General features: G+C 39.0%; 1 protein-coding gene across 2 annotated transcripts in view; it reads left to right on the top strand.

Moving 5' to 3' along the window:
* Nucleotides 1–25,594, top strand: part of PSD3 (pleckstrin and Sec7 domain containing 3) — a 557,682-nt gene that overhangs the window by 393,447 nt on the left and 138,641 nt on the right. For both annotated transcript variants that reach the window (XM_024765145.1, XM_024765144.1), the window contains exon 10: nucleotides 4,609–4,652. In XM_024765145.1, coding sequence (XP_024620913.1) covers nucleotides 4,609–4,652 — 44 coding nt within the window. The remainder of the gene's footprint in view (nucleotides 1–4,608; nucleotides 4,653–25,594) is intronic.

The following is a 25,594-nucleotide window of genomic DNA, read 5'->3' as shown; positions in this document are numbered from 1 at the left end:
CTTGATTGTGTGGTAGAAATGTATGTAAAAGTATTTTGAATGGAACAATTGATAGAAAAAATTTGGCATTCCTAGGATTCTGACTTGGGCATGTTTTATATCACCATAAACTACCCATCCTTGGGCTTTATGTGTAGTGTTTCTGTACTCCAGTAATTAAATGTTTTATATCAACGGGGTTTACTACGATTGAGAGTACACTTTCACTATTGGGCCTTCATGTACTAGTTAGTTGCTTTTTACGGAGTTTGTGATGCTTTGTGACACATGAATCTGAACTTCACAGGAGTTCACATGGGCCGAAGATAAACCCTTAGGTTCAGCCACATTTAAGGGATAAGATGAGGAAGATATGAGTAAGGAGAAGGATTGTCAAAGGAGATAGGAGAAAATTCAGGAAACTATGTATTGTGTCACAGAAAATAAGGAAGAATATATTCAATGTTTGAGAGTATTCAATGCTGCTGAAGGTGAAGAGATACAGAACACTAGAGTGGCCTTGAACGAGGAAAGCTGATGAATTTGTTGTGATAAGTTTTAATGGAGGAACAGGGATGGAAACTAGATTGAAGAGAATAGATCAAGCGGAGATAAGAATTGCTGAAACTTCTCTCAGGAGAGGTTCTGAGGAGCAAAGCGTGGCAACTAAATTGCAGAGATGGGGTTTGGAGAGACCTGCACAGGTTTGAAAGCTGATAGAGAGGAGCAGGTAAAGGAAGAACTGTTACCCCAGAAAGGGAAGGTCAGGACCTGTGTTAGAGGCTTAGCCTGGCAGGCATGTACCACTCCTTCCCTTCCTGTCAGAAAGGAGGAAAGACAAGATGCCAATGCAGGTACATTTTAGGGAAAATGGCAAAAAAGTTAAAAGAGACTCATGAATGAATGCTCTGCGGAAGTGTGAGATGTTAGTGTGTACTGTTGTTAATGTTCTCTATTAATGTTGAATTAGTCACCTACCAGGAGCTCAGGAGGTCTGCACTTGCAGCCAGTCAGTGCCACCCCTCTGTAATAGCCCCCTTGACTGCAGGGAAGGGCCGAATCATAACTCCTCATCTCCCAGGCACATGGATTGATCAGTGGGGAGGACAGGTGACCTACATCATACCAGTTGGAATCTTTTCAAACTGGAGCTGGGAGAAAAGAACTGTGCGTTTCTCTTATTCAGAGATACAAAGATGTGAATGGGTGCCGTTGATATGGACATGTTTATTGTTTCTTGTGTAGCAAAGAAACAGGGAGTGGGGATGTTTGGGATGGAAAGAGAAGAGTTGAAAGTAGAGGCGGCAGAGTTTATGTTTTTTTCCCAATTTTATTGAGAAATGGTTGACAAGGGGGTAGAATTTTAAATTCCTGTGTCCCTGTGGCCAGCTCCATCTGGATCTTTTTTATGGTTTGGCTACATAAACGTTAAGTCCCCCTTACCCTTAAGGTAGAGTTTAGATTTTTGAATTTGAAACTAAAGAAACCTTAACTAATATAATGTGAAGTCAGAATAGGATTGATCAAGAGTTACAGTGTTTCTTTTCAGGTACAACAGAAAGGCCATGGGACAAAGAAGTGGAAAGTACCATCAAGACTGGTTGAGGTGATGGACTGCCTGGGAAAGGATGTGAGGACTGTTGGCTGGAGATGAGGGGGAATCAAGGGACTTCAGTTCCTAACGAAGTGAAGTAGATACAAGGGTAGGCAGTTGTGATCAGGGTATATGAGTGTTGGATGCATTTGCAAAGCAAATTTTCCTTTTTTAAGAGAAATAATGGACTATCATAAAGCACTAAAAAGATTCAGAAAAATCCCTTTGTAATTTTTTCATTGAAAAGGATAAGGCTAACATCCCATGTTTAGATTTGTTGCATTATCATTTACACAAAGAGGACTTGACCTACAATATAGCAAGTTTGTTGAATTTTACAAGACCCTTTATAATAGAGTTTGTTGTGTGATGTGCAGCTGACAGGGAAACAAGAATCTTCTCATTTGAAACTCAGTTCTTTCTTCAAGAAAATATTCTCACAGGCAAAAAATTTGAAAAAAAATTTGATCTAGGGCAGAATTGAATTTATTGGAAAATTTCTAGTTGCTTAGATATCATTTTCTACCTTTATGAACAGGTAGTTTTTTAATCTTTACCATATTGTTAAATTACTCTGGTTAGTATTGAGTGTGATAGTGTATAAAAAACCTTTAATGGTCTGTCTCTTCTGAAAAGCCCACTATTACTTGTGGGTTCAGGACGGCTCCTGCAAGGAATAGAATTAATGTAAAGACGCTTATCAGCAAGAGTCTCCTGAGGCTGGAGCTAGACATTGACTCTGCACTTCTGTACATGCAGACTCAAGAGACATTAGCTATATAATAGGTTGTCCTAGTTCTTGAGTGAATTTGAGTTCTTCGAAAAGAACATCCAATTTATAGCATGGTCTTTGTGCCTTGATTTACCCCTTATTTTCTTTTGATGTTTTACCATTCCTGTATTTGAGGACACATTTTACCATACCCTGATAATGATGAAATGTGTCCTAAATTTTATTAGCTCCCATAATTATACAGTAGGTAAACTGACTACTGTAGCCACACTGAAGAACTCCCATGGAGTCTGTCAAGACACTGGCTAAGGATACATGTATCGCATCTTAAATAATATAAAATCTGTAACTAAGCATCTTTGTCCTGAATTGGGATGTGCTTTGCTAGAAAGGGAGTTCACTAGCTGGATGCAGTCTTTTTGATCACACACATGTAGACTTCCTCTCACACTTAGAAGATAGATCTACAGGGCAGTTCTGCCTCTGCTCTGCTGTGCTGCCTGGGAAATGTTATGAGCTTACCATTTCCTCATGTGGAAGATGAGGGGTTGGATGGCATCTGGTCCCCCTTTTCCCATCTCAGAGTGAATGAGATGAGTCTCATAAGTCCAAATCCTTCTTTAAAGAAAAATGTTCCAACTGCATCATGTTATTAGACACATAGTCCTCTCTTCAACGCAATTTGCTGTTATATCTTAGAGATGCACTTGTGTTTTCTTTATAACATCTCACTCAAAAGTAAGAAACTAGAGGTGTGGGTACATTTTCTTGGATTAGCTGTAGTGGAACAACGTGATTACAAGGAGCTTACACGTGACGCCAGAGCTGGGAGGTGTGGTGGGGCAGTCTTCTGCTGCCTGGACGGAGCCTTGGAGGCTCCAAGGAAGCTTTCTGTCTGCTGCACCACCGCACCCGCCAGTGCGACACTCACCAACTGTAAAGCAGAGTCAGGAGGTGGGACCCATAACAGCTGCTTAATCCATTCCTCTGTCCGTGGACACCTAGCTTGCTTCCAGGACTATTGTGGCTATTGTGAATAGTTGTTGCTTCCATGTTCTGGCTATTGTAAATAGTGCTGCAGTGAACATTTTGGTAAATGACTCTTTCTGAATTATGGTCTTCTCAGGGTATATGCCAAGTAGTGGGATTGCTGGGTCGTATGGTAGTTCTATTTTTAGTTTTTTAAGGAACCTCCATACTGTTCCCCATACCCATAGTGGCTGTATCAATTTACGTTCCCACCAACAGTGCAAGAGGGTTCCCTTTTCTCCACACCCTCTCCAGCATTTAATGTTTGTAGATTTTTTGATGATGGCCATTCTGATACAATGGAATATTACGCAGCCATAAAAGGAATGAAATTGGGTCATTTGTAGAGACGTGGATGAACCTAGAGACTGTCATACAGAGTGAAGTCAGAAGGAGAAAAACAAATATCGTATATTAACGCATATATGTGGAATATAAAAGAGTGGTACAGATGAACCTATTTGCAAAGCAGAAATAAGAGACACAGATGTAGAAAACAAACATATGGACCCCGAGGGCGGGAAAGGAGGGTGGGATGAATTGGGAGATTGGGATTGACATATATACACTACTGTGTACAAAATAGGTAACTAATGAGAATGTGCTGTACAGCACAGGGAACTCAGTGCTCTGTGGTGATCTAAATGAGAAGGAAATCCAACAAAGAGGGCATATACATGTACATATAGCTGATTCACTTGACTGTACAGCAGAAACTAACACACCATTGTAAAGCAACTTTATCCCAATAAAAAAACAAAACAAAAAGCTGTTTAAGTCATTGGCATAGAAACTCTGAAATTATTCTGTGATAGTCTCCCATAATTGGGCTTCATTCTCCCTTCCATGTATCTTACTCATTAAGTTGTTATGAAAACAGTTATATTTATTCCATTAATGAAAAGGTATGAATATTGACATTTCCAAAGCAATGAAACTATAAGACCATATTTTGAATAAGAAAAATAGAGTACATGGTCTAATTTTAATCATGTCCTATATTTTACTATGGTAAAATGTAGTACAGTGTTGTGTGTCTTACAAATGACATTTTTTACTTCATGAAAAGTCTCTCTCTTTCACAGAGCTCTACCTGCCCTGTGCTCCTTAGCCTCACCTGTGTTTTCTTCATTTCTGCAGTACCAATAGGATGACCCACAAGGGCCCTGGGAGTTGCTTGCTTACTCAAGCCTTTTGGCTTTGGTCATTTGCTGAACGCAAAATGTGAAACAGGATGAAAAGAATAATTCCATCTTGTTTTCTCTCTTTACAGGCTCTGTACAACTCAATCAAGAATGAGAAGCTTGAATGGGCAGTGTAAGTATGCTGCATGTCAGCCATTTAGTGAATGAACTACTTGCTCTTTTCTTACTGTCTTTCTTTGTGCCCTAGCGGTGACCCTGGAGAAGGGTTCATTGCACCAACTGTTCTCATTTTACACCGGTGTCTTACCTACTTTGTATAAGACACATAAACCCTGAGTATCCCATGTCTTTTTCTTGGTACCCAGCATGCTCCTATTCTTATTTTAAGCTGTTTGCTATACCTGTATGCAATCAATTATCTTTTTATAAAAAATAGCATTCAAAAAGAAAATATGGTAAAATTACATAAATTCCAGAATCTAACACAGATGATTTGGGTACCATACACTGATTCTGATTATCTCCTTCTTATCATTATAGCAAGGTTTTCTAATCCTGTTTCCTGTGACACTAATTATACCAGGATATTGATAGATAAGCTTAAGAAATGATGGATTAAATGAAGCTAATTTTTTTTTTAACTGAAGAACTTCCAGGTGCTTGTACAGTGCTGATGTTTATTGTCAATCTGTAAGAGAGAAATAGAATTTGCAATGTTTCCTGAACCTATTTTGACAGTAAAATGTAAGGTTTCAAGGTACATACTTTGGGGGAGATAGTATTACAGATAAATTATAACTAACTCTATGTCGACCAAGAAAACCACCCTTGTTAAATTTCTGCTAATCAATATAGCAGTTAAGAATTTAATTTTTTAGAAATTGTTAGAGCAGAATCTTTACTAAATTTTTAATCAAGTTATCAAGAAAATTAGGGCCAAATATGTTTTTAAATTAGAACTACATGTGAATTTTATTTTTCACTGATATTAAGCTTTCATAAATATTTTTCTGACATGTTACCTAACATAGCCATCTACAGTGAACTTAGGTTTACAAATCATAACTTGGGGGAATAAATCTTATTCTTTCATAATGCACACTGTGGAAAAATGGTTTACCAGTTGACTAGATCTTACATATAACATGCTAGAATGAATTTTAAAATATCAATACCACTTAAATTGTTTGACTAATTGTAAGGGAATGTGGTACTATTTTAAATTGGGGATTCAAAGTATGAGACTGTAATATTTGCAAGTATATGTGATGGCCTATGTTTCTGTGTATGTATATCACCAGACTCAAGTAGAGATAGTGTATCATTTCAAGGAAAACTCATTAAAATTAATATGAATTCATGGCCTGAGGTCCAAAGCGATTATTTTTGGACTTATTTCTCATGAATGAAAGTGAGTTTCCTAGAAAAATTTCATAAATATACTTAGACCCTTGCTGAAATATGAAAGGCGTATCTTGACCTATGCAGGATGTCTACTCTCAAAAAAATTAATAGAATGAAATAATTGTAAATATATTCATATTGTGAGAGAGAATATTTTGATGATTCTTTTATAAATTTATTTTTAAAAGCAAATAAATATACTCCTGAGGATCTGTTTTGTAAATCTAGATTTTTGATATATTGAATTTGCTACATTAGGTTTTATTTACATTTATGTATAGTGGCAATTCGGTATAAGAAAGCTTTATCTTGGGCCCTATCCATGGATGAGGGTGGATGTTTACCCAAGAACTGGATTCTTCTTTGGCCCTCTTGTCAGGTCAACAGGGCATTGTGTTCAAGAGCCCAGATTTCAAGAGTAAGACAGATTTGGGTTTGAATTCGAGCTCTGCTGTGTACCAGCTGGACCACTGGCCATGTGATCCTTGAGGCCTCAGTTTCCTCTTCAGGATGACACTGTGAAATATTCTAAAACAATAAGCATAAAGCAAGTTACCTCTCACATGGTAACTAATATTGTAGCTTTTAAAGCTCAGATTTTATTTTGTCATTTCGCTTTTTATTTCTCTCTTGTTCATACACTTTCCTATCCACATTTATTCATCACCTACCAAGAGTAAGGCAATACAGTAATTTATCATATAATTAACTTTCTTCTCGTATAAAATGAAGTGATTGGAAGAAATGATCACAGCTGTCCTTTTCAGTTTTAATATTCTGTGAATTTTGAAACATTACGACGTATCAGGATTTCTCAAGCTGCCTCCTTGTCTAGATACACTGCTGTATCTAGAGGATATAAAACAAAAAGGGTTTATGGGTCAGTGTGATGGACTCTTTGAATTTCTTCAGTAGATAAAGGGCCAATATCCTAACCTTTTTGATCCCTGAGTCCTGTTTTGATCATGAAGTACCTTTCAACAGCTAATAAAACTAGTGTTCCCTAGAACAGTGGTCCCCAACCTTTTTGGCACCAGGGACCGGTTTTGTGGAAGACAGTTTTTCCATGGATGGGGGCAGAGGGGGGCGGGGAAGGATGGCTCAGGTGGCAGTGCGAGCGGTGGGGAGCCGTGGGGAGTGATGGGGAGCGGCAGATGAAGCTTCCCTCACTCTCCCGCCACTCACCTCCTGCTGTGAGGCCCGGTTCCTAATAGGCTGCGGACTGGTATCCCCAGGGGTTGGGGACTTCTGCCCTAGAACACACTTTAGAAAACCCTGCTGTCCATATATCAACTTATGTGATCTTCAGATCAAGAGCTAAGCTTTTTCATTCATAAGTAAGTATATATGCATGTGTGTAACTGTATGTAATACTGTGCTCCCCCAGTTTGCCTTGTATCTCTCCAGTCACACCTTCTCTGATTCATTTTCCTCCTATTAGCCATTAATGTTAGTATTTCCTGAAGATTAGCACTTAGAATTGTCTTTTCACTGAAGTCCCATTCTCATCAGTCTCATTCAGTCTTAAGAGTTCATCTGCCGTATCTAAAAATTCTTACCTTATATGCAGCTCTGCCCTCTTTCCCAGATTTCAGTTCAACATTTGCATTTTTCTGCAGGACATTTCCTCTGCACTCAGAACTCATCATCTGTCTCTAGACTTTGTCACATGTTCTCCACTTCTATTAATGGCACCAGTATTTCCTAGATTCTGGGCTCCCATCATCCTTGAACCTCTCTGGCCCCTCGTTCGCTCCTGCGGAACTGGCCCCACCAGAAGCCCCACACCATTCCTGCTGCGGCACTCCGAGTTCAGACATCCCTGCTTCTGCCTCCTGACTGTCTCCACCTCCAGCCTCTTTCCTCTACTTTAGCCTGTTTTGAAGCCCTCCTCTGCTCTAAAATGTCATTAAGCTCTGCACATTGTGCCAGTAATCTATTTTATTCCCCGTACTTGTCTTCACACACCCTGTATGTCAACAAAGCTGCCACTAGATGCCATTCCCTGCACTTGCCCCATGGCTTCTAGCTTTTTGGACAGTGCTCATAAAGTAACCTCTGCTTAGAATCTACATCCCTGCCATTCTTTACAGCCCAGCTCATAACATGCTCCATGAATTCTTTCCTGATCTTACCAACCAGAAATAATCTCAGCCCTTAAACATCCACTTTACTTTATCTGATGACACAGTGATTTCTATTCTCAGTTATAGTTATTGATAGGAATGTTCCATTAAGACTGTAAGCTTAAGGAAGTTATACATGTCTGGATTTGTCCCTTTATATCCTCCTTTGAGGAGCGTAGTGCTTTATGTAACAAAGTCTATATAAAAGTCTATAGAAAGAATAATAGCAACAGTGCGAGGAACTGCATTTCCTGAGAGATTTTCTACAGTTGTGTAAGTTTAGATAATAGTTATAGGAAAGGGGTTGCTACTTCAAAGTTTGTAGGATTTCGTAGTATATACTTGCGTGGGGGAGATCTTGATATTGATTTATTTTTACTGAAGTATACTTGATGTACAATGTTATATACATTACAGGTGTGCAGTATAGTGAGTCACAGTTTTTAAAGGGTATACTCCATTTATAGTTATTATAAAATATTGGCTGTATTCCCCATGTTGTACAATATACCCTTGTAGCTTATTTTATACCTAATAGTTTGTACCTCTTAATCCCCTTCCCCTATATTGCCCCTTCCCCCTTCCCTCTCCCCGCTAGTAACCACTGATTTGTTCTCCACATCTATGAGTCTGCTTCTTTCTTGCTGTATTCACTAGTTTGTTATATTTTTTTAGATTCCACATATAATTGATATCATACAGTATTTTTCTTTCTCTAACTTATTTCACTTAGCATAATATGATGCCCTCCAAGTCCATCCATGTTTCTGCAAATGGCAAAATTTCATTCGTTTTTATGGCTGAGTAGTATTCCATTGTATATATACACCATATCTGTTTTTATCCATTCATCTGTTGATGGACACTTAGGTTGCTTCCATATCTTGGCAATTGTAAATAATGCTGCTATGAACATTGGGATGCATGTATCTTTTCGAATTAGTGTTTTTGTTTCTTTCAGATACTTACCCAGCAGTGGAATTGCTGGATCATATGGGAGTTCTATTTTTCGTTTTGTGAGAAACCTCCATGCTATTTTCCACAGTGACTGCACCAATTTACATTCCCATACACAGTGTATGAGGGTTCCCTTTTCTCCACATCCTCACCAACATTGGTTATTTGTGTTCTTTTCGATGATAGCCATTCTGACAGGTGTGAGGTGATATCTCATCATGGTTTTGATTTGCATTTCCCTTACGATTAGTGATGCTGGGCATCTTTCCATGTGTCTGTTGGCCATCTGCATGTCCTCTTTGTAAAAATGTCCTTCAGGACTTCGGCCCATTTTTTAATCCAGTTGTGTGTTCTTTTGATGTTGAGTTGCATGAGCTGTCTGTGTATGTTGGGTATTAACCCCTTATTGGTTATATCATTTGCAAATATTTTCTCCCTTGAAGTAGATTGTCTTTTCGTTTTCTCAGTGGTTTCCTTTGCTATGCAAAAGCTTTTAAAGTTAAAGGACCCGTTTGTTTATGATGTTTTTCTTTCCTTTAGGACCAGATCCAAAAAAATATTGCCACAATTCATGTCAAAGAGTATTCTGCCTATGTTTTCTTCTAGGAGTTTTGTAGTATCCAGTCTTACATTGAGGTCTTTAATCCATGTTGAGTTTATTTTTGTATGTGGTGTTAGAGAATGTTCTAACTTCATTTTTTTACAGGTAGCTGTCCAGTTTTCCCAGCACCACGTATTAAAGGGACTATCTTTTCTCCATTGTATATAGTCTTGCCTCCTTTGTTATAGATTAATTGACCATAAGTGTGTGGTTTTATTTCTGGGCTCTCTATCCTGTTCCATTGATCTGTGCATCTGTTTTTGTGCCAGTACCATACTGTTTCGATTACTGTAGCTTTGTAGTATAGTCTGAAGACAGGCAGTGTGATTTCCCCAATTCTCTTCTTCTTTCTCAAGATTGTTTTGACTATTCGGGGTCTTTTGTGTTTCCATATAAATTTTGAAATTTTTTCTAGTTCTGTGAAAAAAATGCCACTAGTATTTGGACAGGATTGCATTGAATCTGTATGGTCATTTTAACAATATTAATTCTTCCAATCCAAGAACATGGTATATCTTTCCATCTGTTTGAGTCATCTTCAGTTCCTTTCATCTGTGTCATATGGTTTTCCAAATACAGGTCTTTTACCTCCTATGTTCCTTATTCTTTTTTTTCCTTTTTTTCTTTCTTATTAGTCATCCATTTTATACACATCAGTGTATACATGTCAATCCCAATCACCCAATTCATCACACCAACAGCCCCACCTCCCGCCTCTTTCTCTGCTTGGTGTCCATACGTTTGTTCTCTACATCTGTGTCTCAATTTCTGCTCTGCAAATTGGTTCATCTGTACCATTTTTCTAGGTTCCATATATATGCGTTAATATACGATATTTGTTTTTCTCTTTCTGACTTACTTGACTCTGTATGACAGTCTCTAGATCCAACCACGTCTCTACAAATGACCCAAATTCGTTCCTTTTTATGGCTGAGTAATATTCCATTGTATATAGGTACCCCATCTTCTTTATCCATTCGTCTGTCGATGGGCATTTAGGTTGCTTCCATGACCTGGCTATTGTAAATAGTGCTGCAATGAACATTGGGGTGCATGTGTCATTTTGAATTATGGTCTTCTCAGGGTATATGCCCAGTAGTGGGATTGCTGGGTCATATGGTAATTCTATTTTTAGTTTTTTAAGGAACTTCCATACTGTTCTCCATACTGGCTGTATCCATTTACATTCCCACTAACAGTGCAAAAGGATTCCCTTTTCCCCACACCCTCTCCAGGATTTGTTGTTTGTAGATTTTCTGATGATTCGCATTCTAACTGGTGTGAGGTGATACCTGTCTAGTAGTTTTCTGGTGGCATCTTTAGGATTCTCTATGTATAGTATCATGTCATCTGCAAACAGTGACAGTTTCACTTCTTTTCCAATTTGTATACATTTTATTTCTTTTTCTTCACTCATTGCTATGGCTGGGACTTCCAAAACTATGTTGAATAATAGTGGCAAGAGTGGACATCCTTGTCTTGTTCCTGATCTTAGAGGAAATGCTTTCAGTTTTTCACCATTGAGAATGATGTTTGCTGTGGGTTTGTCATATATGGCCTTTATTATGTTCAGGTAGGTCCCCTCTATGCCCACTTTTTGGAGAGTTTTTGTCATAAGGGGGTGTTGAATTTTGTCAAAATCTTTTTATGCATCTATTGAGATGATCATATGGTTTTTCTTCTTCAGTTTGTTAACATGGTGCATCACATTGATTGATTTGTGTATATTGAAGAATCCTTGCATCCCTGAGATAAATCCCACTTGGTCATGGTGTATGATCCTTTTATTGTGTTGTTGGATTCTGTTTGCTAGTATTTTGTTGCGGATTTTTGCATCTATATTCATCAGTGATATTGACTGCAATTTTCTTTTTTTTGTAGTATCTTTGTCTGGTTTTGGTATCAGGGTGACAGTAGCCTCATAGAATGAGTTGGGGAGTGTTCCTTCCTCTGCAATTTTTTGAAAGGGTTTGAGAAGGATGGGTGTTAGCTCTTCTCTGTATGTTTGATAAAATTCACCTCTGAAGCCATCTGGTCCTGGATTTTTGTTTGTTGTAAGATTTTTAATCACAGTTTCAATTTCATTACTTGTGATTGGTCTGTTCATATTATCTGTTCCTGCTTCAGTCTTGGGAGGTTGTACCTTTCTAAGAATTTGTCCATTTCTTCCAGGTTGTCCATTGTATTGGCATACAGTTGCTTGTAGTAATCTCTCAGCATGCTTTGTATTTCTGCGGTGTCTGTTGTAATTTCTCCTTTTTCATTTATAATTTTATTGATTTGAGTCCTCTCCCTCTTTTTCTTGATGAGTCTCGCTAATAGTTGATCAATTTTTTTTATCTTCTCAAAGAACCAACTTTTAGTTTTATTGATCTTTGCTATTGTTTTCTTTGTTTCTATTTCATTTATTTCTGCTCTGATCTTTATGATTTCTTTCCTTCTGCTAACTTTGGGTTTTGTTTGTTCTTCTTTCTCTAGTTCCTTTAGGTGTAAGGTTAGATTGTTTATTTAAGATTTTTCTTGTTTCTTGAGGTAGGCTTGTACAGCTGTAAACTTCCCTCTTAGAACTGCTTTTGCTGCATCCCATAGGTTTTGGATCATCGTGTTTTCATTGTCATTTGTCTCTAAGTATTTTTTGATTTCCTCTTTGATTTCCTCAAGAGATCTCTTGGTTATTTAGTACCCTGATGTTTAGCCTCCATGTGTTTGTGTTTTTTCCATTTTTTTTTCCCTGTAATTCATTTCTAATCTCATAGAGTTGTGGTCAGAAAAGACGCTTGATATGATTTCAGTTTTCTTAAATTTACTGAGGCTTGATTTGTGATCCAAGATGTGATCCATCCTGGAGAATGTTCCTTGCGCACTTGAGAAGAAAGTGTAATCTGCTGTTTTTGGATGCAATATCCTATAAATATCAATTAAATCTATCTGGTCTATTGTGTCACTTAAAGGTTCTGTTTCCTTATTTATTTTGGGTGATCTGTCCATTGATTTAAGTAAGGTGTTAAAGTCCCCCACTATTATTGTGTTACTGGTGATTTCCTCTTTTATAGCTGTTAGCAGTTGCCTTATTTATTGAGGTGTTCCTATGTTGGGTGCATATATATTTATAATTGTTATAACTTCTTCTTGGATTGATCCCCTGATCATTATGTAGTGTCCTTCCTTGTCTCTTGTAACATTCTTTATTTTATTTTATTTTTTTATTCTTTTTATTTTTTTGCAGTACACGGGCCTCTCACTGCTGTGGCCTCTCCCGCTGCGGAGCACAGGCTCCGGATGCGCAGGCTCAGCAGCCATGGCTCACGGGCCCAGCCACTCCGGGGCATGTGGCATCCTCCCGGACCGGGGCACAAACCTGTGTCCCCTGCATCGGCAGGCGGATTGTCAGCCACTGCGCCACCAGGGAAGCCCATGTAACATTCTTTATTTTAAAGTGTACTTTATCTGATGTGAGTATTGCTACTCCAGATTTCTTTGGATTTCCATTTGCATGGAATATCTTTTTCCATCCCCTCACTTTCAGTCTCTATCTGTCCCTAGGTCTGAAGTGGGTCTCTTGTAGGCAGCATATATATGGATCTTGTTTTTGTACCCATTCAGCAAGCCTGTGTCTTTTGGTTGGAGCATTTAATCCATTGACATTTAAGGTAGTTATCAATATGTATGTTCATATTACCATTTTCTTAATTTCTTTGCGTTTGTTTTTGTAGGTCCTTTCCTTCTCTTGTATTTCCCATTTAGGGAAGTTCCTTTAGCATTTGTTGTAGAGCTGGTTTGGTGGTGCTGAATTCTCTTAGCTTTTGCTTGTCTGTAAAGCTTTTGATTTCTCCATCGAATTGAATGTGATCCTTGCCGGGTAGAGTAATCTTGGTTGTAGGTTGGTTCTTCCCTTTCATCACTTTAAGTATATCATGCCACTCCCTTCTGGCTTGTAGAGTTTCTGCTGAGAAATCAGCTGTTAACCTTATGGGAGTTCCCTTGTATGTTATTTGTCATTTTTCCCTTGCTGCTTTTAATAATTTTTCTTTGTCTTTAATTTTTGCCAATTTAATTACTATGTGTCTTGGCATGTTTCTCCTTGGGTTTATCCTGTATGGGCCTCTCTGTGCTTCCTGGACTTGGGTGGCTATTTCCTTTCCCATGTTAAGGAAGTTTTCGACTATAATCTCTTCAAATATTTTCTCTGGTCCTTTCTCTCTCTCTTCTCCTTCTGGGACCCCTATAATGCATATGTTGTTGCCTTTAATGTTGTCCCAGAGGTCTCTTAGGCTGTCTTCATTTCTTTTCTTCCTTTTAGATTTATTTTGTTCTGCAGCAGTGAATTCCACCATTCTGTCTTCCAGGTCACTTATCCATTCTTCTGCCTCAATTATTCTGCTATTGATTCCTTCTAGTATAGTTTTCATTTCAGTTATTGTATTGTTCATCTCTGTTTGTTTGTTCTTTAATTCTTCTAGGTCTTTGTTAAACATTTCTTGAATCTTCTCGATCTTTGCCTCCATTCTTTTTCCGAGGTCCTGGATCATCTTCACTATCGTTATTCTGAATTCTTTTTCTGGAAGGTTGCCTATATCTCCACTTCATTTAATTGTTTTTCTGAAGTTTTATCTTGTTCCTTCTTCTGGTACATAGCCCTCTGCCTTTTCATCTTGTCTCTCTTTCTGTGAATGCGGATTTTGTTCCACAGGCTGCAGGATTCTAGTTCTTCTTGCTTCTGCTGTCTGCCCTCTGGTGGATGAGGCTATCTAAGAGGCTTATGCAAGTTTCCTGATGGGAGGGACTGGTGGTGGGTAGAGCTTACTGTTGCTCTGGTAAGCGGAGCTCTATAAAACTTTAATCTGCTTGACTGCTAATGGGTGGGGCTGGGTTCCCTTGCTGTTGGTTGCTTGGCCTGAGGCAACCCAACACTGGAGCATATCTGGGGTCTTTGGTGGGGCCAATGGCAGACCCTGGGAGGGCTCATGCCAAGGAATACTTACCAGAACTTCTGCTGCCAGTGTCCTTGTGTCCACAGTGAGCCACAACCACCCCCTGCCTCTGCAGGAGACCCTCCAACACTAGCAGGTAGGTCTGGTTCAGTCTCTCCTGGGGTCCCTGCTCCTTCTCCTGGGTTCTGATGCACACACCACTTTGTGTTGCCCTCTAAAAGTGGAGTCTCTTTTCCCCCAGTTCTGTCAAAGTTCTGCAATCAAATCCCAGTAGGCTTCAAAGTCTGATTCTCTAGGAATTCCTCCTTCCGTTGCCGGACCCCCATGTTGGGAAGCCTGACGTTGGGCTCAGAACCTTCACTCCAGTTGGTGAACTTCTGTGGTATAAGTTTTCTCCAGTTATGGGACTTGATTTTACTGTGATTGTGCCCCTCGTACCGTCTCACTGTGGCTTCTCCTTTGTCCTTGAACGTGGGATATCTTTTTTGGTGAACTCCAGTGTCCTCCTGTCAGTGATTGTCCAGCAGCTAGTTGTGATCCTGGTGCTCTCACAAGAGGGAGTCCTCCTTATTCTTTTTGATGTGATGGTAAATGGGATATGACGTTGATTTTAGAGCCTTAGAAGAAATCAAATCATAGAATTATGGGATGCTTTAGCTAGAGGGAACTTAGAGTTTATTGGCTATCTAAATGGGTTCCATGGAGCTTAGCGTTCAGGGAGATGTCTGGGGACCTCCCTAGGTGATGTGAATGAGGGAAAAGGGGAGGATGACAGGGACACAGTTCTACCTCACACAAGTGTCACAACTGTTTCAAATGACCAAAGCAGCCCCGTTTTTATCCTTTTAAAAGATGTATTTGGTGCTCTACTTATTATTGCTTTTCCTAAGTAATCAGTACTGAAGAAAAATTTTTTGAAAAATACTACTCCAGTCCAGTGTTCTCCTTTCATGTATTAGGCAAATGAAGTCAAGAAGCACTTATTAACAGATGCAGAGTCACACAATCAGTGTAGGAGCAAAGCGAGGATTAGTTTTCCCAGCCACCTCTCTCCCCTTGGCATCGCCATGCTGCTTCACTTTTCTGTAGCCACATAACTCTTATCAAAGTCTTTTCTGGGCAGGTGTCACATCTGAATGTGTATTAAGAGAGATTTATATTAAAGTTTTAGTCTCGTGAAATGCTCCTAGAATTACTAATCATTCATCTGTTCCACAAACAACCTTTGAAGCAGCTGCTTCTGTGCCTGGCCCAGTACTGAGCTCTAGATACAAATAAGAAAAAGAGAGAGGTTCTCTGCCTAAGAAGAACACAACATGGGGGCGGTTGGAGGGGGCAGACTATACAAAGACTAAAACGTAAAAGCTGTAGTGAGAAGTGCAAGTAGCCAGACTGCCTGTGGAAGGTCTCGGCTCTCTTGTGCAGGAGAATCACCATTTCTTCCTCACTTCCTTTGCTCAGTTATTCTTTATTCATAAAGCTTCTTTGTGCTAAGCGGTATGTGGGAAATTTGCAGAGAAGAAAAGGCATTAAGACATTTTCCCTGGCCTTAAGAAATCTTACAGCCTAATAGACGTGTTTATTTATTTTTAAGTGAGGAGTGGTTACTCTGTCTGATTGGGATGGGATGGTAAGGTGAGTTGAAGTGGATACAGGCACTTATAACTTATGTTAGACTTGCTTAAAATTTAGCTACCTGAGGATTTTCAGAGAATACAGCAGTTAACAGAAAAGGAAAATAAAAGTGCAGTATTATTCATTAGGAAAATTAATGGTCTTCTTCTACTTTGGACTTTCATGTGTACTGCTTTATTGTATTTTATTGTATTTAGGATTGTAGGAAATCTCCCTTACCCTAGTTTTAAGAAATATTAAAAATTCACATATCCAGCTTCATTTTTAAAAGACGCAACAGTATTTAATGTAAATAATATACTTTTGGACCCCTCCACTCTCATGCTTCTTCCCTCAGTGTCTAGGTTGCAGCATTATTGACCTTGCTTATCATTATGCATAGTTGTTCTTTTAGCTCTGAATAAGCACTTTTACAACGCCTGTATCATGGAATAATTTTTGCTATTTTATGTTACTCTATAACTCAGTTTAGCAGAGCAGTTTAATACCTTTGCCTTTGCTTCTGAATTAAATTGTTTTCTATTTGCCCTCTTATATCAAATTGTCCTGGCTCTGATAGGTGATATCCTGGCACATTGGGGCCTTTCTGTCTTTCAGATCATGTGTTATGGAAGCCCTCAGCTTTCAGAAGTGTGGTTTTAAATACCAATAGTTTGTTGGTTGGCCTCTTTATCATGTTTTAAATGAACTTTAGTTATGACTAGACTTTTCAAGAAACCAGTGCTACCCGTTTATTGGTTGATTTTAGGAAGTAGAGAAAGCTCTGCAAAGATTTTCTCCCTCTTCTTTACCTGGGTGACACTGCCTGTGAGTACCTGTGGGTGTGTGTACCTGTGTTTATGTCTGTGTGTGTTCTTAGAGAATGATAAAGGCAGTGGGACTGCTTTGTCTTTTATGTGGTGCTTTAATTCTTTGTCCAGTCCAAAGGTCTGAATCCAACATTAACAACTGCTTCCAAATTCTCTTTGCTATGTAGTCTCTGATAAAAGCCTTTTTCTGAGAAAAGAACTCTTCTAGAACTCTTTTATTTTTATTACCTGGTCCCTTTTTGTATTTTATTTAACACAGTGTTGATTCTAATTTTATTTTAGTAATACATATCAGTTAAAATGTAGTCTCATTTCTTGCTCTTTAGGAAATGGCCATCTCAAAAGGATAGTTTATTTTCTCTCAACAGAGTCTTTCAAACTTAGACTGATTTAGATAAGGCACCTTTAGCTGATGAATATAATTTATCACCTTGCATTTAAGTTTTATCATTTTCTCATGTTACAATTCTCCCTGATTTTTTATTTGCCAACATTAGAGTCCTCCAGGAAGAAAAATTGAAATTTCCTATGTATACCTTTTAGGTTTGAACTTGTATCCTAAAGAAAGGGCATTTCTTTGTCTTATTTTAAATTTTTTTTTTTTACCTTGAAGTAAAATTGTTTTATTTCTGTAAAAGAGATAAATCATGGTAATTCATTTTTGCAGTTACATATTCTGTTAGATAACTTTATTATCCTAATGTCCTAGTGAATCTAGATATATGAAATTGTTAATCACGATAGTGTTTCTTAATAGTAGATGTAGATAAAGGAAAACTTTCTTACTCAGACAAGTTATTTTGGATCAAGACATTTATGTGGCACTTTGATCTAAGATGTCCAAAGATTACTTCTTGTTTTAAACTTCAAAATAGCCATTTGTAGGTTGATCGTAATTACTAGTGAGAAAACTAAGACAGAGAAGTTGCCATAAGTTGGACATTGGTTGTACATACAGTGAGTATAATAAGTATATAAAGAAATATTGGAGTGTGTATATTTGGAGAAAGAGGTAGGAGGGTTGGCATGAGGAATTATTGGTAGAGAGAGAACTAACCATGGAAAAATTAATGAAACTGTGTGAGATATTTGACTATAAAAAAGGGTTAAAACTCAATTATCCATTTGAGGTGCTCATACTATTAAACATTGCACTCATTAAAATACTAGAAAAGAATAAGATTTGACAAGTCCACCATCATTGCTCGGTTAGATCACCCTAACATTCCTAACTGGAGAATACTAATCATGCTGGACTCTTAGCGTAACAATAATTCTAATGTTAATGTTAGGTGGAATTCACAAATTTAGAAGACAACCTATATGAATATTAACTAAGGGTAAATGTGTAAGGGATGTGTAAAGGATGTTATTGGTTTGATTGTTCTATATATAAATTCATTGAAAATAGTTTGAATATAAGATAAGGAAAGAAAAGCAATGCCTTAGTTATAAAAAGGTGATCATTAACTTGAATTAGATTTTGAGGTGAAGAATTGATTTCACTTAAAAATTTGTTGGCTAAAAATGATATTGAACATGGATCAGTCTCCTGGATTTTGGTATTTGAAGGAAGATTTCAAGGTTTAGAGTTAGGGAAGAGTCTCTTACATAGCTCTGTGAAGTATAATTTTATTAAGAAGCTGAATCATAGTTCACACATAACATTTAATCTGTAAGTACCTATTTTTTTTTTCAGTCATCTCGAATATGTTGAACTCGGGTAGATAGGAAACTGGACACATTTGTCATCCAATGTTTAGCTTTAAAAGGGCAAGTTAAAAAAAAAAAGTCCACCCTCTGTGTAAGTGGCATCTCAATGATGAGACTGAGATGGATACTTAGAATTTTTAAGGATTTTATTGTTGTAACAGCGTTAATATCCACAAAGATTATGATGAAATTGATGTAATTTACAAATATTATCTTTAACTGCAGAATATGCTGAGCAGACAGGTTGGAGAGCAAATGGAATGTGGCTGTAATGTTAGTAGCCCACTCATCCCAAAGCAATTTTAAATCCCTAAGGTGCAAAAAGTTATAAAGGCTGGGGTATAAGGAAAGTGTTTTTTCCTAATATGCTGATGATTTAGAATTTTATATCATCTATATCAATTGCTAAGCCTTTGCTTTTTGTTAAAGAATGATACAGAGGAAAATGCAATAAACATAATTTCTACATGAAGCATAATATGCATACAATGGCTCACATAGTGCCTGGGACATTTTAGACCATAGGTGTTTGGATTTCATTGAGCATTTTGCATGTGTGCATTGTGATATACACACAAACCTACATTTTCATAGTTGAAAAATTTAGCCTGATCAGTAATAAGGAAGTTATTTTTAGTTGCCCATTAAAAATTTCATAGTACATCTTCTGAAACATCTGACATCTGTCTTGACCCCAGTGTATTTCCAACAACTTTTTGTTAAAACCATATTAACATCTACAGTTAAGTTTTTCTTAGTTTGGAAGGGGTGCTACAGTCATCAAACATGCAGTCAGATCCTTTATTCCAGAAAGCCTACATCCTCCTCCCAGCTGGCAACATTCTTGTTAGTGTTAAAGGGCTAATGATGAAGTTTGACATTTTTAATAAAAGCATATTCTCCTTTTTACAGTTAAGATGCCTGTGTCAGAATAACGTAATATTAGAAAATAAAATGTATTTCCTGTTTTATCAAAATTTTAAAATTTAACTTCATGGTTGTTATTTTTTATTTTTGGTAAGTGACTAAGACAGATCCATTTTAAACTCATCCTGCCTTGTGCCATATGATGTAAAATCGAAGCCCCATGACAAGTCAGCACATTTTTTATAAGTTTATTCTTCACTTTATTTTCCAACAATCACCTGTTCACAATATTGGGTTGATATTCAACTTAGTATTCTTTGCCTGCACTCAACTACTATATTCATTTTTTAAAAGAAAATTTATTGAGGTATAATTTATATACTATAAAATTCACCCCATTTAAGTGTCTGATTTCATGGTTTTTGGTAAATTTACAGAGCTGTATAATTACTGTCACAATCCATCACCCCATTAGACTCCATACAGATTCCTTGTGCTTGTGATTCAGCATATTTGATATGAACTCTTCCCTCTTCTCTGGTCCTACACTGTTTTGTGCTCAACTCTATTGAGGTGCATATTATAATACTCCTTTTTATAAAAACATTACCCATTATTATTTGTATTTTTTTCCCCTACTGGACTATGAGTCCCTCAAAGGGTCTTAATCATTTTGATCTTCCCACCGCCTAGTGCACTGCCTGGCAGCTAAAGGCTCCTTGTAATCATTTCTGAGCTGGCAATGACTCCCTCCTGTAGACAAGAAAGGGCTTGGCCACTTGCAGCCTACTGTGCTCAACAGGCATCCCTGTGGATGGTGCAGTGACTTTCAAATCTTTTTAATCAGGGAGGCCCCCTGTTACCTGCCATGTGAGGTTGACCTGTCTGAAGCTTGGTTTTTCAGTGAGTTGATAACCTCTATCTTTTTAGGGTGGTTGTGAGGTTAAGAAATTAAGTTAGGATGATATGGTATTGATTAGATGCTCAAGGTGGATGACCTGATTCATACCCCACTCCTGTCTTTAATGTTCTGGCAAGAGAAGTATGTACACAAAATACTGAGTCAAATGAACTCAGTCATCCACTGTGTAACCCAAAGTGCAAGGCACCCTAGAAAGTTAGATTGGAAAATGCAGTGGGAACCTGAGTGACTGCCAGGCTTGCTGAGCTCAGCCCACCTAACTTGAATACAGACTGAGAAACCAGAACTAAAGGAGCAGAGGAAAGCCTGACCCTCTGGGTTTGCCACACAGTTAGGCAGAGGGTAGAGGGTGTTCCGTTTGATGCTGGGGGTGGGTACAGAGACGCTCATGTGAAGTTCACAGTTCAGAGCCACAGGCTGATGAAAGACTGAGACCAAATCAGAGAACTGTAGAATGCTTCCCTTCCCCACCTTACCATTACATTACTAAAGCCCTATTTATAGCAGTTCCTTTTACTCACTACATTGATTCTGACTTTCAAGAGAAAATTACAAGCCATACTAAAAGGTAATAAACATGGTTTGGAGAGACAGAGCCAGCATCAGAATCAGACGCAGATATAGCAGGGATTTGGAATCATCAGACCAGGAACATAAAGCAGCAATGATTAATATGCCAAGGGCTCTAATAAGTACAGTACACAGCATGCAGAACAGATGAACCATGTGAGCAAAGAAATGGAAATCTAAGAAGAATCAAAAAGAAATGCTAGAGATCAAAAACACTATAACAGAAGTAAAGAATGCTTTCTATGGGCTCATTAGTAGACCGGTCACATCTGAGAAAAGAATCTCTGCAAGCTTAAGAATATGTCAGTAGAAACTTCAAAAATGGAAAAACAAAAGAGAAAATTCACTAGGAAGAGGAGAAGGAACAAAATATCCAAGAACTGTGGGACGACTACCAACGGTTAAAAACAGATACATAATGAGTGCCAGAAAGAGAAGAGGAGAGAGAGACACACACAGGGTGGGGCAGGGGGGGACAAAGGACACACGTGAAGCAACAGTGATGGAGAATTTCTCCCAAGTTAATGTCAGACACAAAGCCATCGATCCAGGAAGCTCAGAGAAAACCAAGCAGGATAAAAATTAGAGGTGTGACAAAAACTACACCTAGGCATATCATTTACATACCGCAGAAAATCAAACATAAAGAAAAAGTCTTGAAAGAAGCTAGAGGAGAAAAGCACCTTACCTATGGAAGAACAAACACAAGAACATCTGACTTCGCAGACTGGTAAGCAGGAAGAGAGTATCGTGACAGAGCTAAAGTGTTGAGAGAAAAAACTCACCAACCTAAAATTCTGTATTCTGAAAAATTACTAATTCAAAAAGATACCTGCACCCCAGTGTTCGTAGCAGCATTATTTACAGTAGCCAAGATATGGAAACATCCTAAGTGTCCATCAACAGATGAATGGATAAAGATGTGGTACACAAACATACACGCTGAAATACTACTCAGCCATGGAAAAGAATGAAATTTTGTCATTGGCAACAACGTGAATGGACTTGGAGGGTATTATGCTTAGTAAAATAAGTCATGCAGAGAAAGAAAAATACTCTGTGATACCACTTATATATGGAATCTAAAAAATAAACTAGTGAATATAAAAACAACAACAAAAAAACAGACTCACAAAGAGAAAAACCTAGTGTTTACCAGTGGGGAGAAGGAAGAAGGGAGAGGCAACAGAGGGGTAGGAGGTTAGGAGGTACAAATGACTATGTATAAAATAAGTAAGCTACATGGATATATTGTACAGCACAGGGAATATTTCCAATATTTTATAATAACTATAAATGGAGTATAACCTTTAAAAATTGTGAATCACTATATTGTATACCTGTAACTTATATAATATTATACATTAACTATACTTCAATTTTAAAAAAAGACATCACCCAGATGGCAGCATAAGTTGTTCCTGACTTTACTCCCCCTCACAAGAACAACAAGTAAAAGCTCTTCAAAAAAGACACCACTGAGAGATTCCTGGAACATAGAGGGGAGTCTGAAGCACCTCTGTGCCTCAGAGACGAGACAGACTGTATTAGAAGGGTAAGAGGAAAGGCTACAGGCCGACTGCATGGCCCTTCCCCCAAGCCAGTGCAGCACCCACCATGTAGAAGTGTCTCCCCTGAGCCTGTGGTTCCCCCAGTGAGAAAAGAGAACCAGTGGCTGACCAGAACCCCCCGCCCCCTAGCATTGTGCATTTCTTTTCAGGAGTCTGCTCTGATCTCGCACCTGGGAATCACCTGCGAGTCTTGGGTCTCGATACTGGGCATCTAATTGAGATGGGAAAGGGTCAGGGGCTTCCAATAACCATCACAAGGATCTTGGCAGACTGAGTTCCTACCTGCAGGGCCAATTATTATTCCCAACCAGCAGCTTTGATCATCTGCAGAACCAAGTCAGTGGCTCAGTCCGACCAGGGCAATTCAGCAGGTCTGCCTAAACGAGGTCCCCAGAAGAGGAATTCTGCAACCCTCGAACCTGGTCTGCTCAAGCCCAGGCAGAAACGCTGAGTCCTAGTTGCACCTGCTGCAGAGTGTGGCCCCCAGCCCCATCTGACAGGAAGGGCTGCTGAGAACACCTGGAAGCTGCATAACCCACCAATGCTCAAGCCGAGAGGAGGAGGGTAAACAGAACTGATCACCCCCTAGAGCAAAGCCATTGACCCTGTTTGGCCAGGGAACTTGGGGCACAGGTCAGCTTGAGTCAAGTCTACACACAAAGAGCATCAGTGGCCTTGGAGCTGCTTTTCCTGCTGAGTTCAGGCAAAAAACTAATTCATAGCCCCAGTTTCTGCTGAAGACAGCTTTCAGCCCACCCAACCAGGGAACCTTACCAGAGCACCCAGGAAACTGTACAGCCCATCCACAGCCCTGCTACAGTGGTACTGAACATGGAGCGTAGCCCAAGGCTTCCTCCACCCACAAAGCAAAACCAGTAACTTCATCTAACTAAGATTTTCAGGGCACACTCTTGACTGATTCAGGGTCCCAAACAATGAGCCTTGCAGACCCTGGGTCCCATCCTGCTGCCCCTCCAGGGCAGGGAAGCTAATTTATAGCCCCATCTACTATGGAGTATGGTAACCAGACCTGACCACCTAGTGAGCCTAGCCAGAGAATCCAGGCAACTGTGAAGCCCATCTGATAGCCTTGCTTGGGCAGGGAACCAAGCCAGCCATCTTATCCAGCTGTTCTCAGCCAGTGACACCCATCCCCTTCCCCAGTCTCAGAGCTCAGGTGGCTCGCCTCCAAATAGGTCATAATAACAGCCCCCACCTGCCTGAGGATGTTACCAGCAGACATGTCCAGGAATCAAACTGAGCTGACTAATGAAGAACTGTCTCTGCCAAAGTGAATCTGCAAAGTCTGAAAGAGGAGACGACTTACTCAAATGTGCAGATACCAACATGAGGAGTCAAGGATCATGAAAAATCAGGTAAATATGACATCACCAAAAAAAACTAATAAGGCTCTAATAACTGAGTCTAAAGAAATGGAGATCTATGAACTGTCAGGCAAAGAATTCAGAACAGTCCTCTTAAAGAAGTTTAATGAACTACAAGAAAACACAGACAACTAAATGAAATTAGGAAAACAATGCATGAATAAGTTCAACAAAGAAATGGAAACCCTGCCCCTTAGTCCTGAGCCACAGGTGCACAGCACCAAGAGGGGTTGTGGGCAAGCTGCTCCTTCCATGGCACCAACAGTCCCAGTGGGCAGAAGGTTCTGAGCCTGACCCTGCACCGCCTGCATGTGGCACTGACAAATGTGGAGGGCGAGTAGCCTCCTGCCACTTGTGTGACCCAGCCAGAGCCAAGGAACAGACAGCTCCACCACCCCACACCATTCACACCACCCACCAGAGCCGATGGGCACCCCCAGCCCACACAGGAGACATACCTTGAACGACAGGCTCAGCCCAACAAGGGGCTGTGTTTGTGGAACCCCATGGAGCTGACACAAGCAAAGACATAGTTTTAGAGACAGCTAAGAACTAGGGCAAGATTATATAATAAAGTTCATCTCCCACGTGGGGCCAGTCTTTCATGACAGGGAGAAATAGCTGTTTTGAATAACAGAAATAGGGAGTCAAGCAAAATCAGGAAATAGAGCAATATGTTCTAAATGAAGGAACAAGTTAAAAGCCTGGGGGAAAAAACCTGCAATGAAATGGAGTTAAGTAATATACCTGTTGAAGAATTCAACGTAATAGTCATAAAAATGCTCAGTGACCTTAGGAGAAGAATGGATGAACACAGTAAGAAATTCAACAAACAGAAAGAAAATATTAGAAAGTTTCAAACAGAATTTTAAAAGCTGAAGAATATAATAGCTTTCTTGAAAAATAAACTAGAGGGAATCAACAGCAGACAAGATGATACAGAAGAATGGATCTGGAGGACAGGGGAGTGGAAATCGCCCAAACAAAACAGAAGAAAGAATTTTAAAAACGAGGACATTTTAAGACACCTGTGGGATGACATCAAGTGCAGTATAGTCTGCATTGTAGAATCCCAGAAAGAGAAGAGAGAAAAAAAAGGAGCAGAAAACAGATTCAAGCAAATAATGGCAGAAATAGCTGAACAGATATTTTTTTCCAAAGAAGACATATAGATCATCAACAAGCACATGAAAAGATGTTCAATATCACTAATTTTTAAGAAATGCGAATCAAAACTACAGTGAGATACCACTTCACACCTGTCAGAATGGCTAGTATCAGAAAGTCAAAAACTGGTAAGTGTTAGTGAGGATGTGGAGAAAAGGGAACCCTTGTGCATTGTTGTGGGACTGTAAATTGGTGCAGCCACTATGGAAATCAGCCTGGTGCTTCCTCAGAAAAATTAAAAACACCATACAATCCAGCAGTTCCACTTTGGGGTATTTATCTGAGGAAAACAAAAACACTAACTCACAAAGATATGTGTACCACCATGTTCATTATAGCATTATTTGTAATAGCCAAGATATGGAAGCAATCTGAGTGTCCATTGATAGAGGAATGGTTAAAGAAGATGTGGTATGTACGTATGTATGTGTGTGTATATATATATATATATATATA

The sequence above is a fragment of the Neophocaena asiaeorientalis genome, unplaced genomic scaffold, assembly GCF_003031525.2.
Source record: "Neophocaena asiaeorientalis asiaeorientalis breed wild unplaced genomic scaffold, Neophocaena_asiaeorientalis_V1.1 scaffold14, whole genome shotgun sequence".
NCBI lineage: Eukaryota > Metazoa > Chordata > Mammalia > Artiodactyla > Phocoenidae > Neophocaena > Neophocaena asiaeorientalis.
The sequence above is the reverse complement of the archived record's forward strand: the minus strand, read 5'-3'. Positions and strand labels throughout refer to the sequence as shown.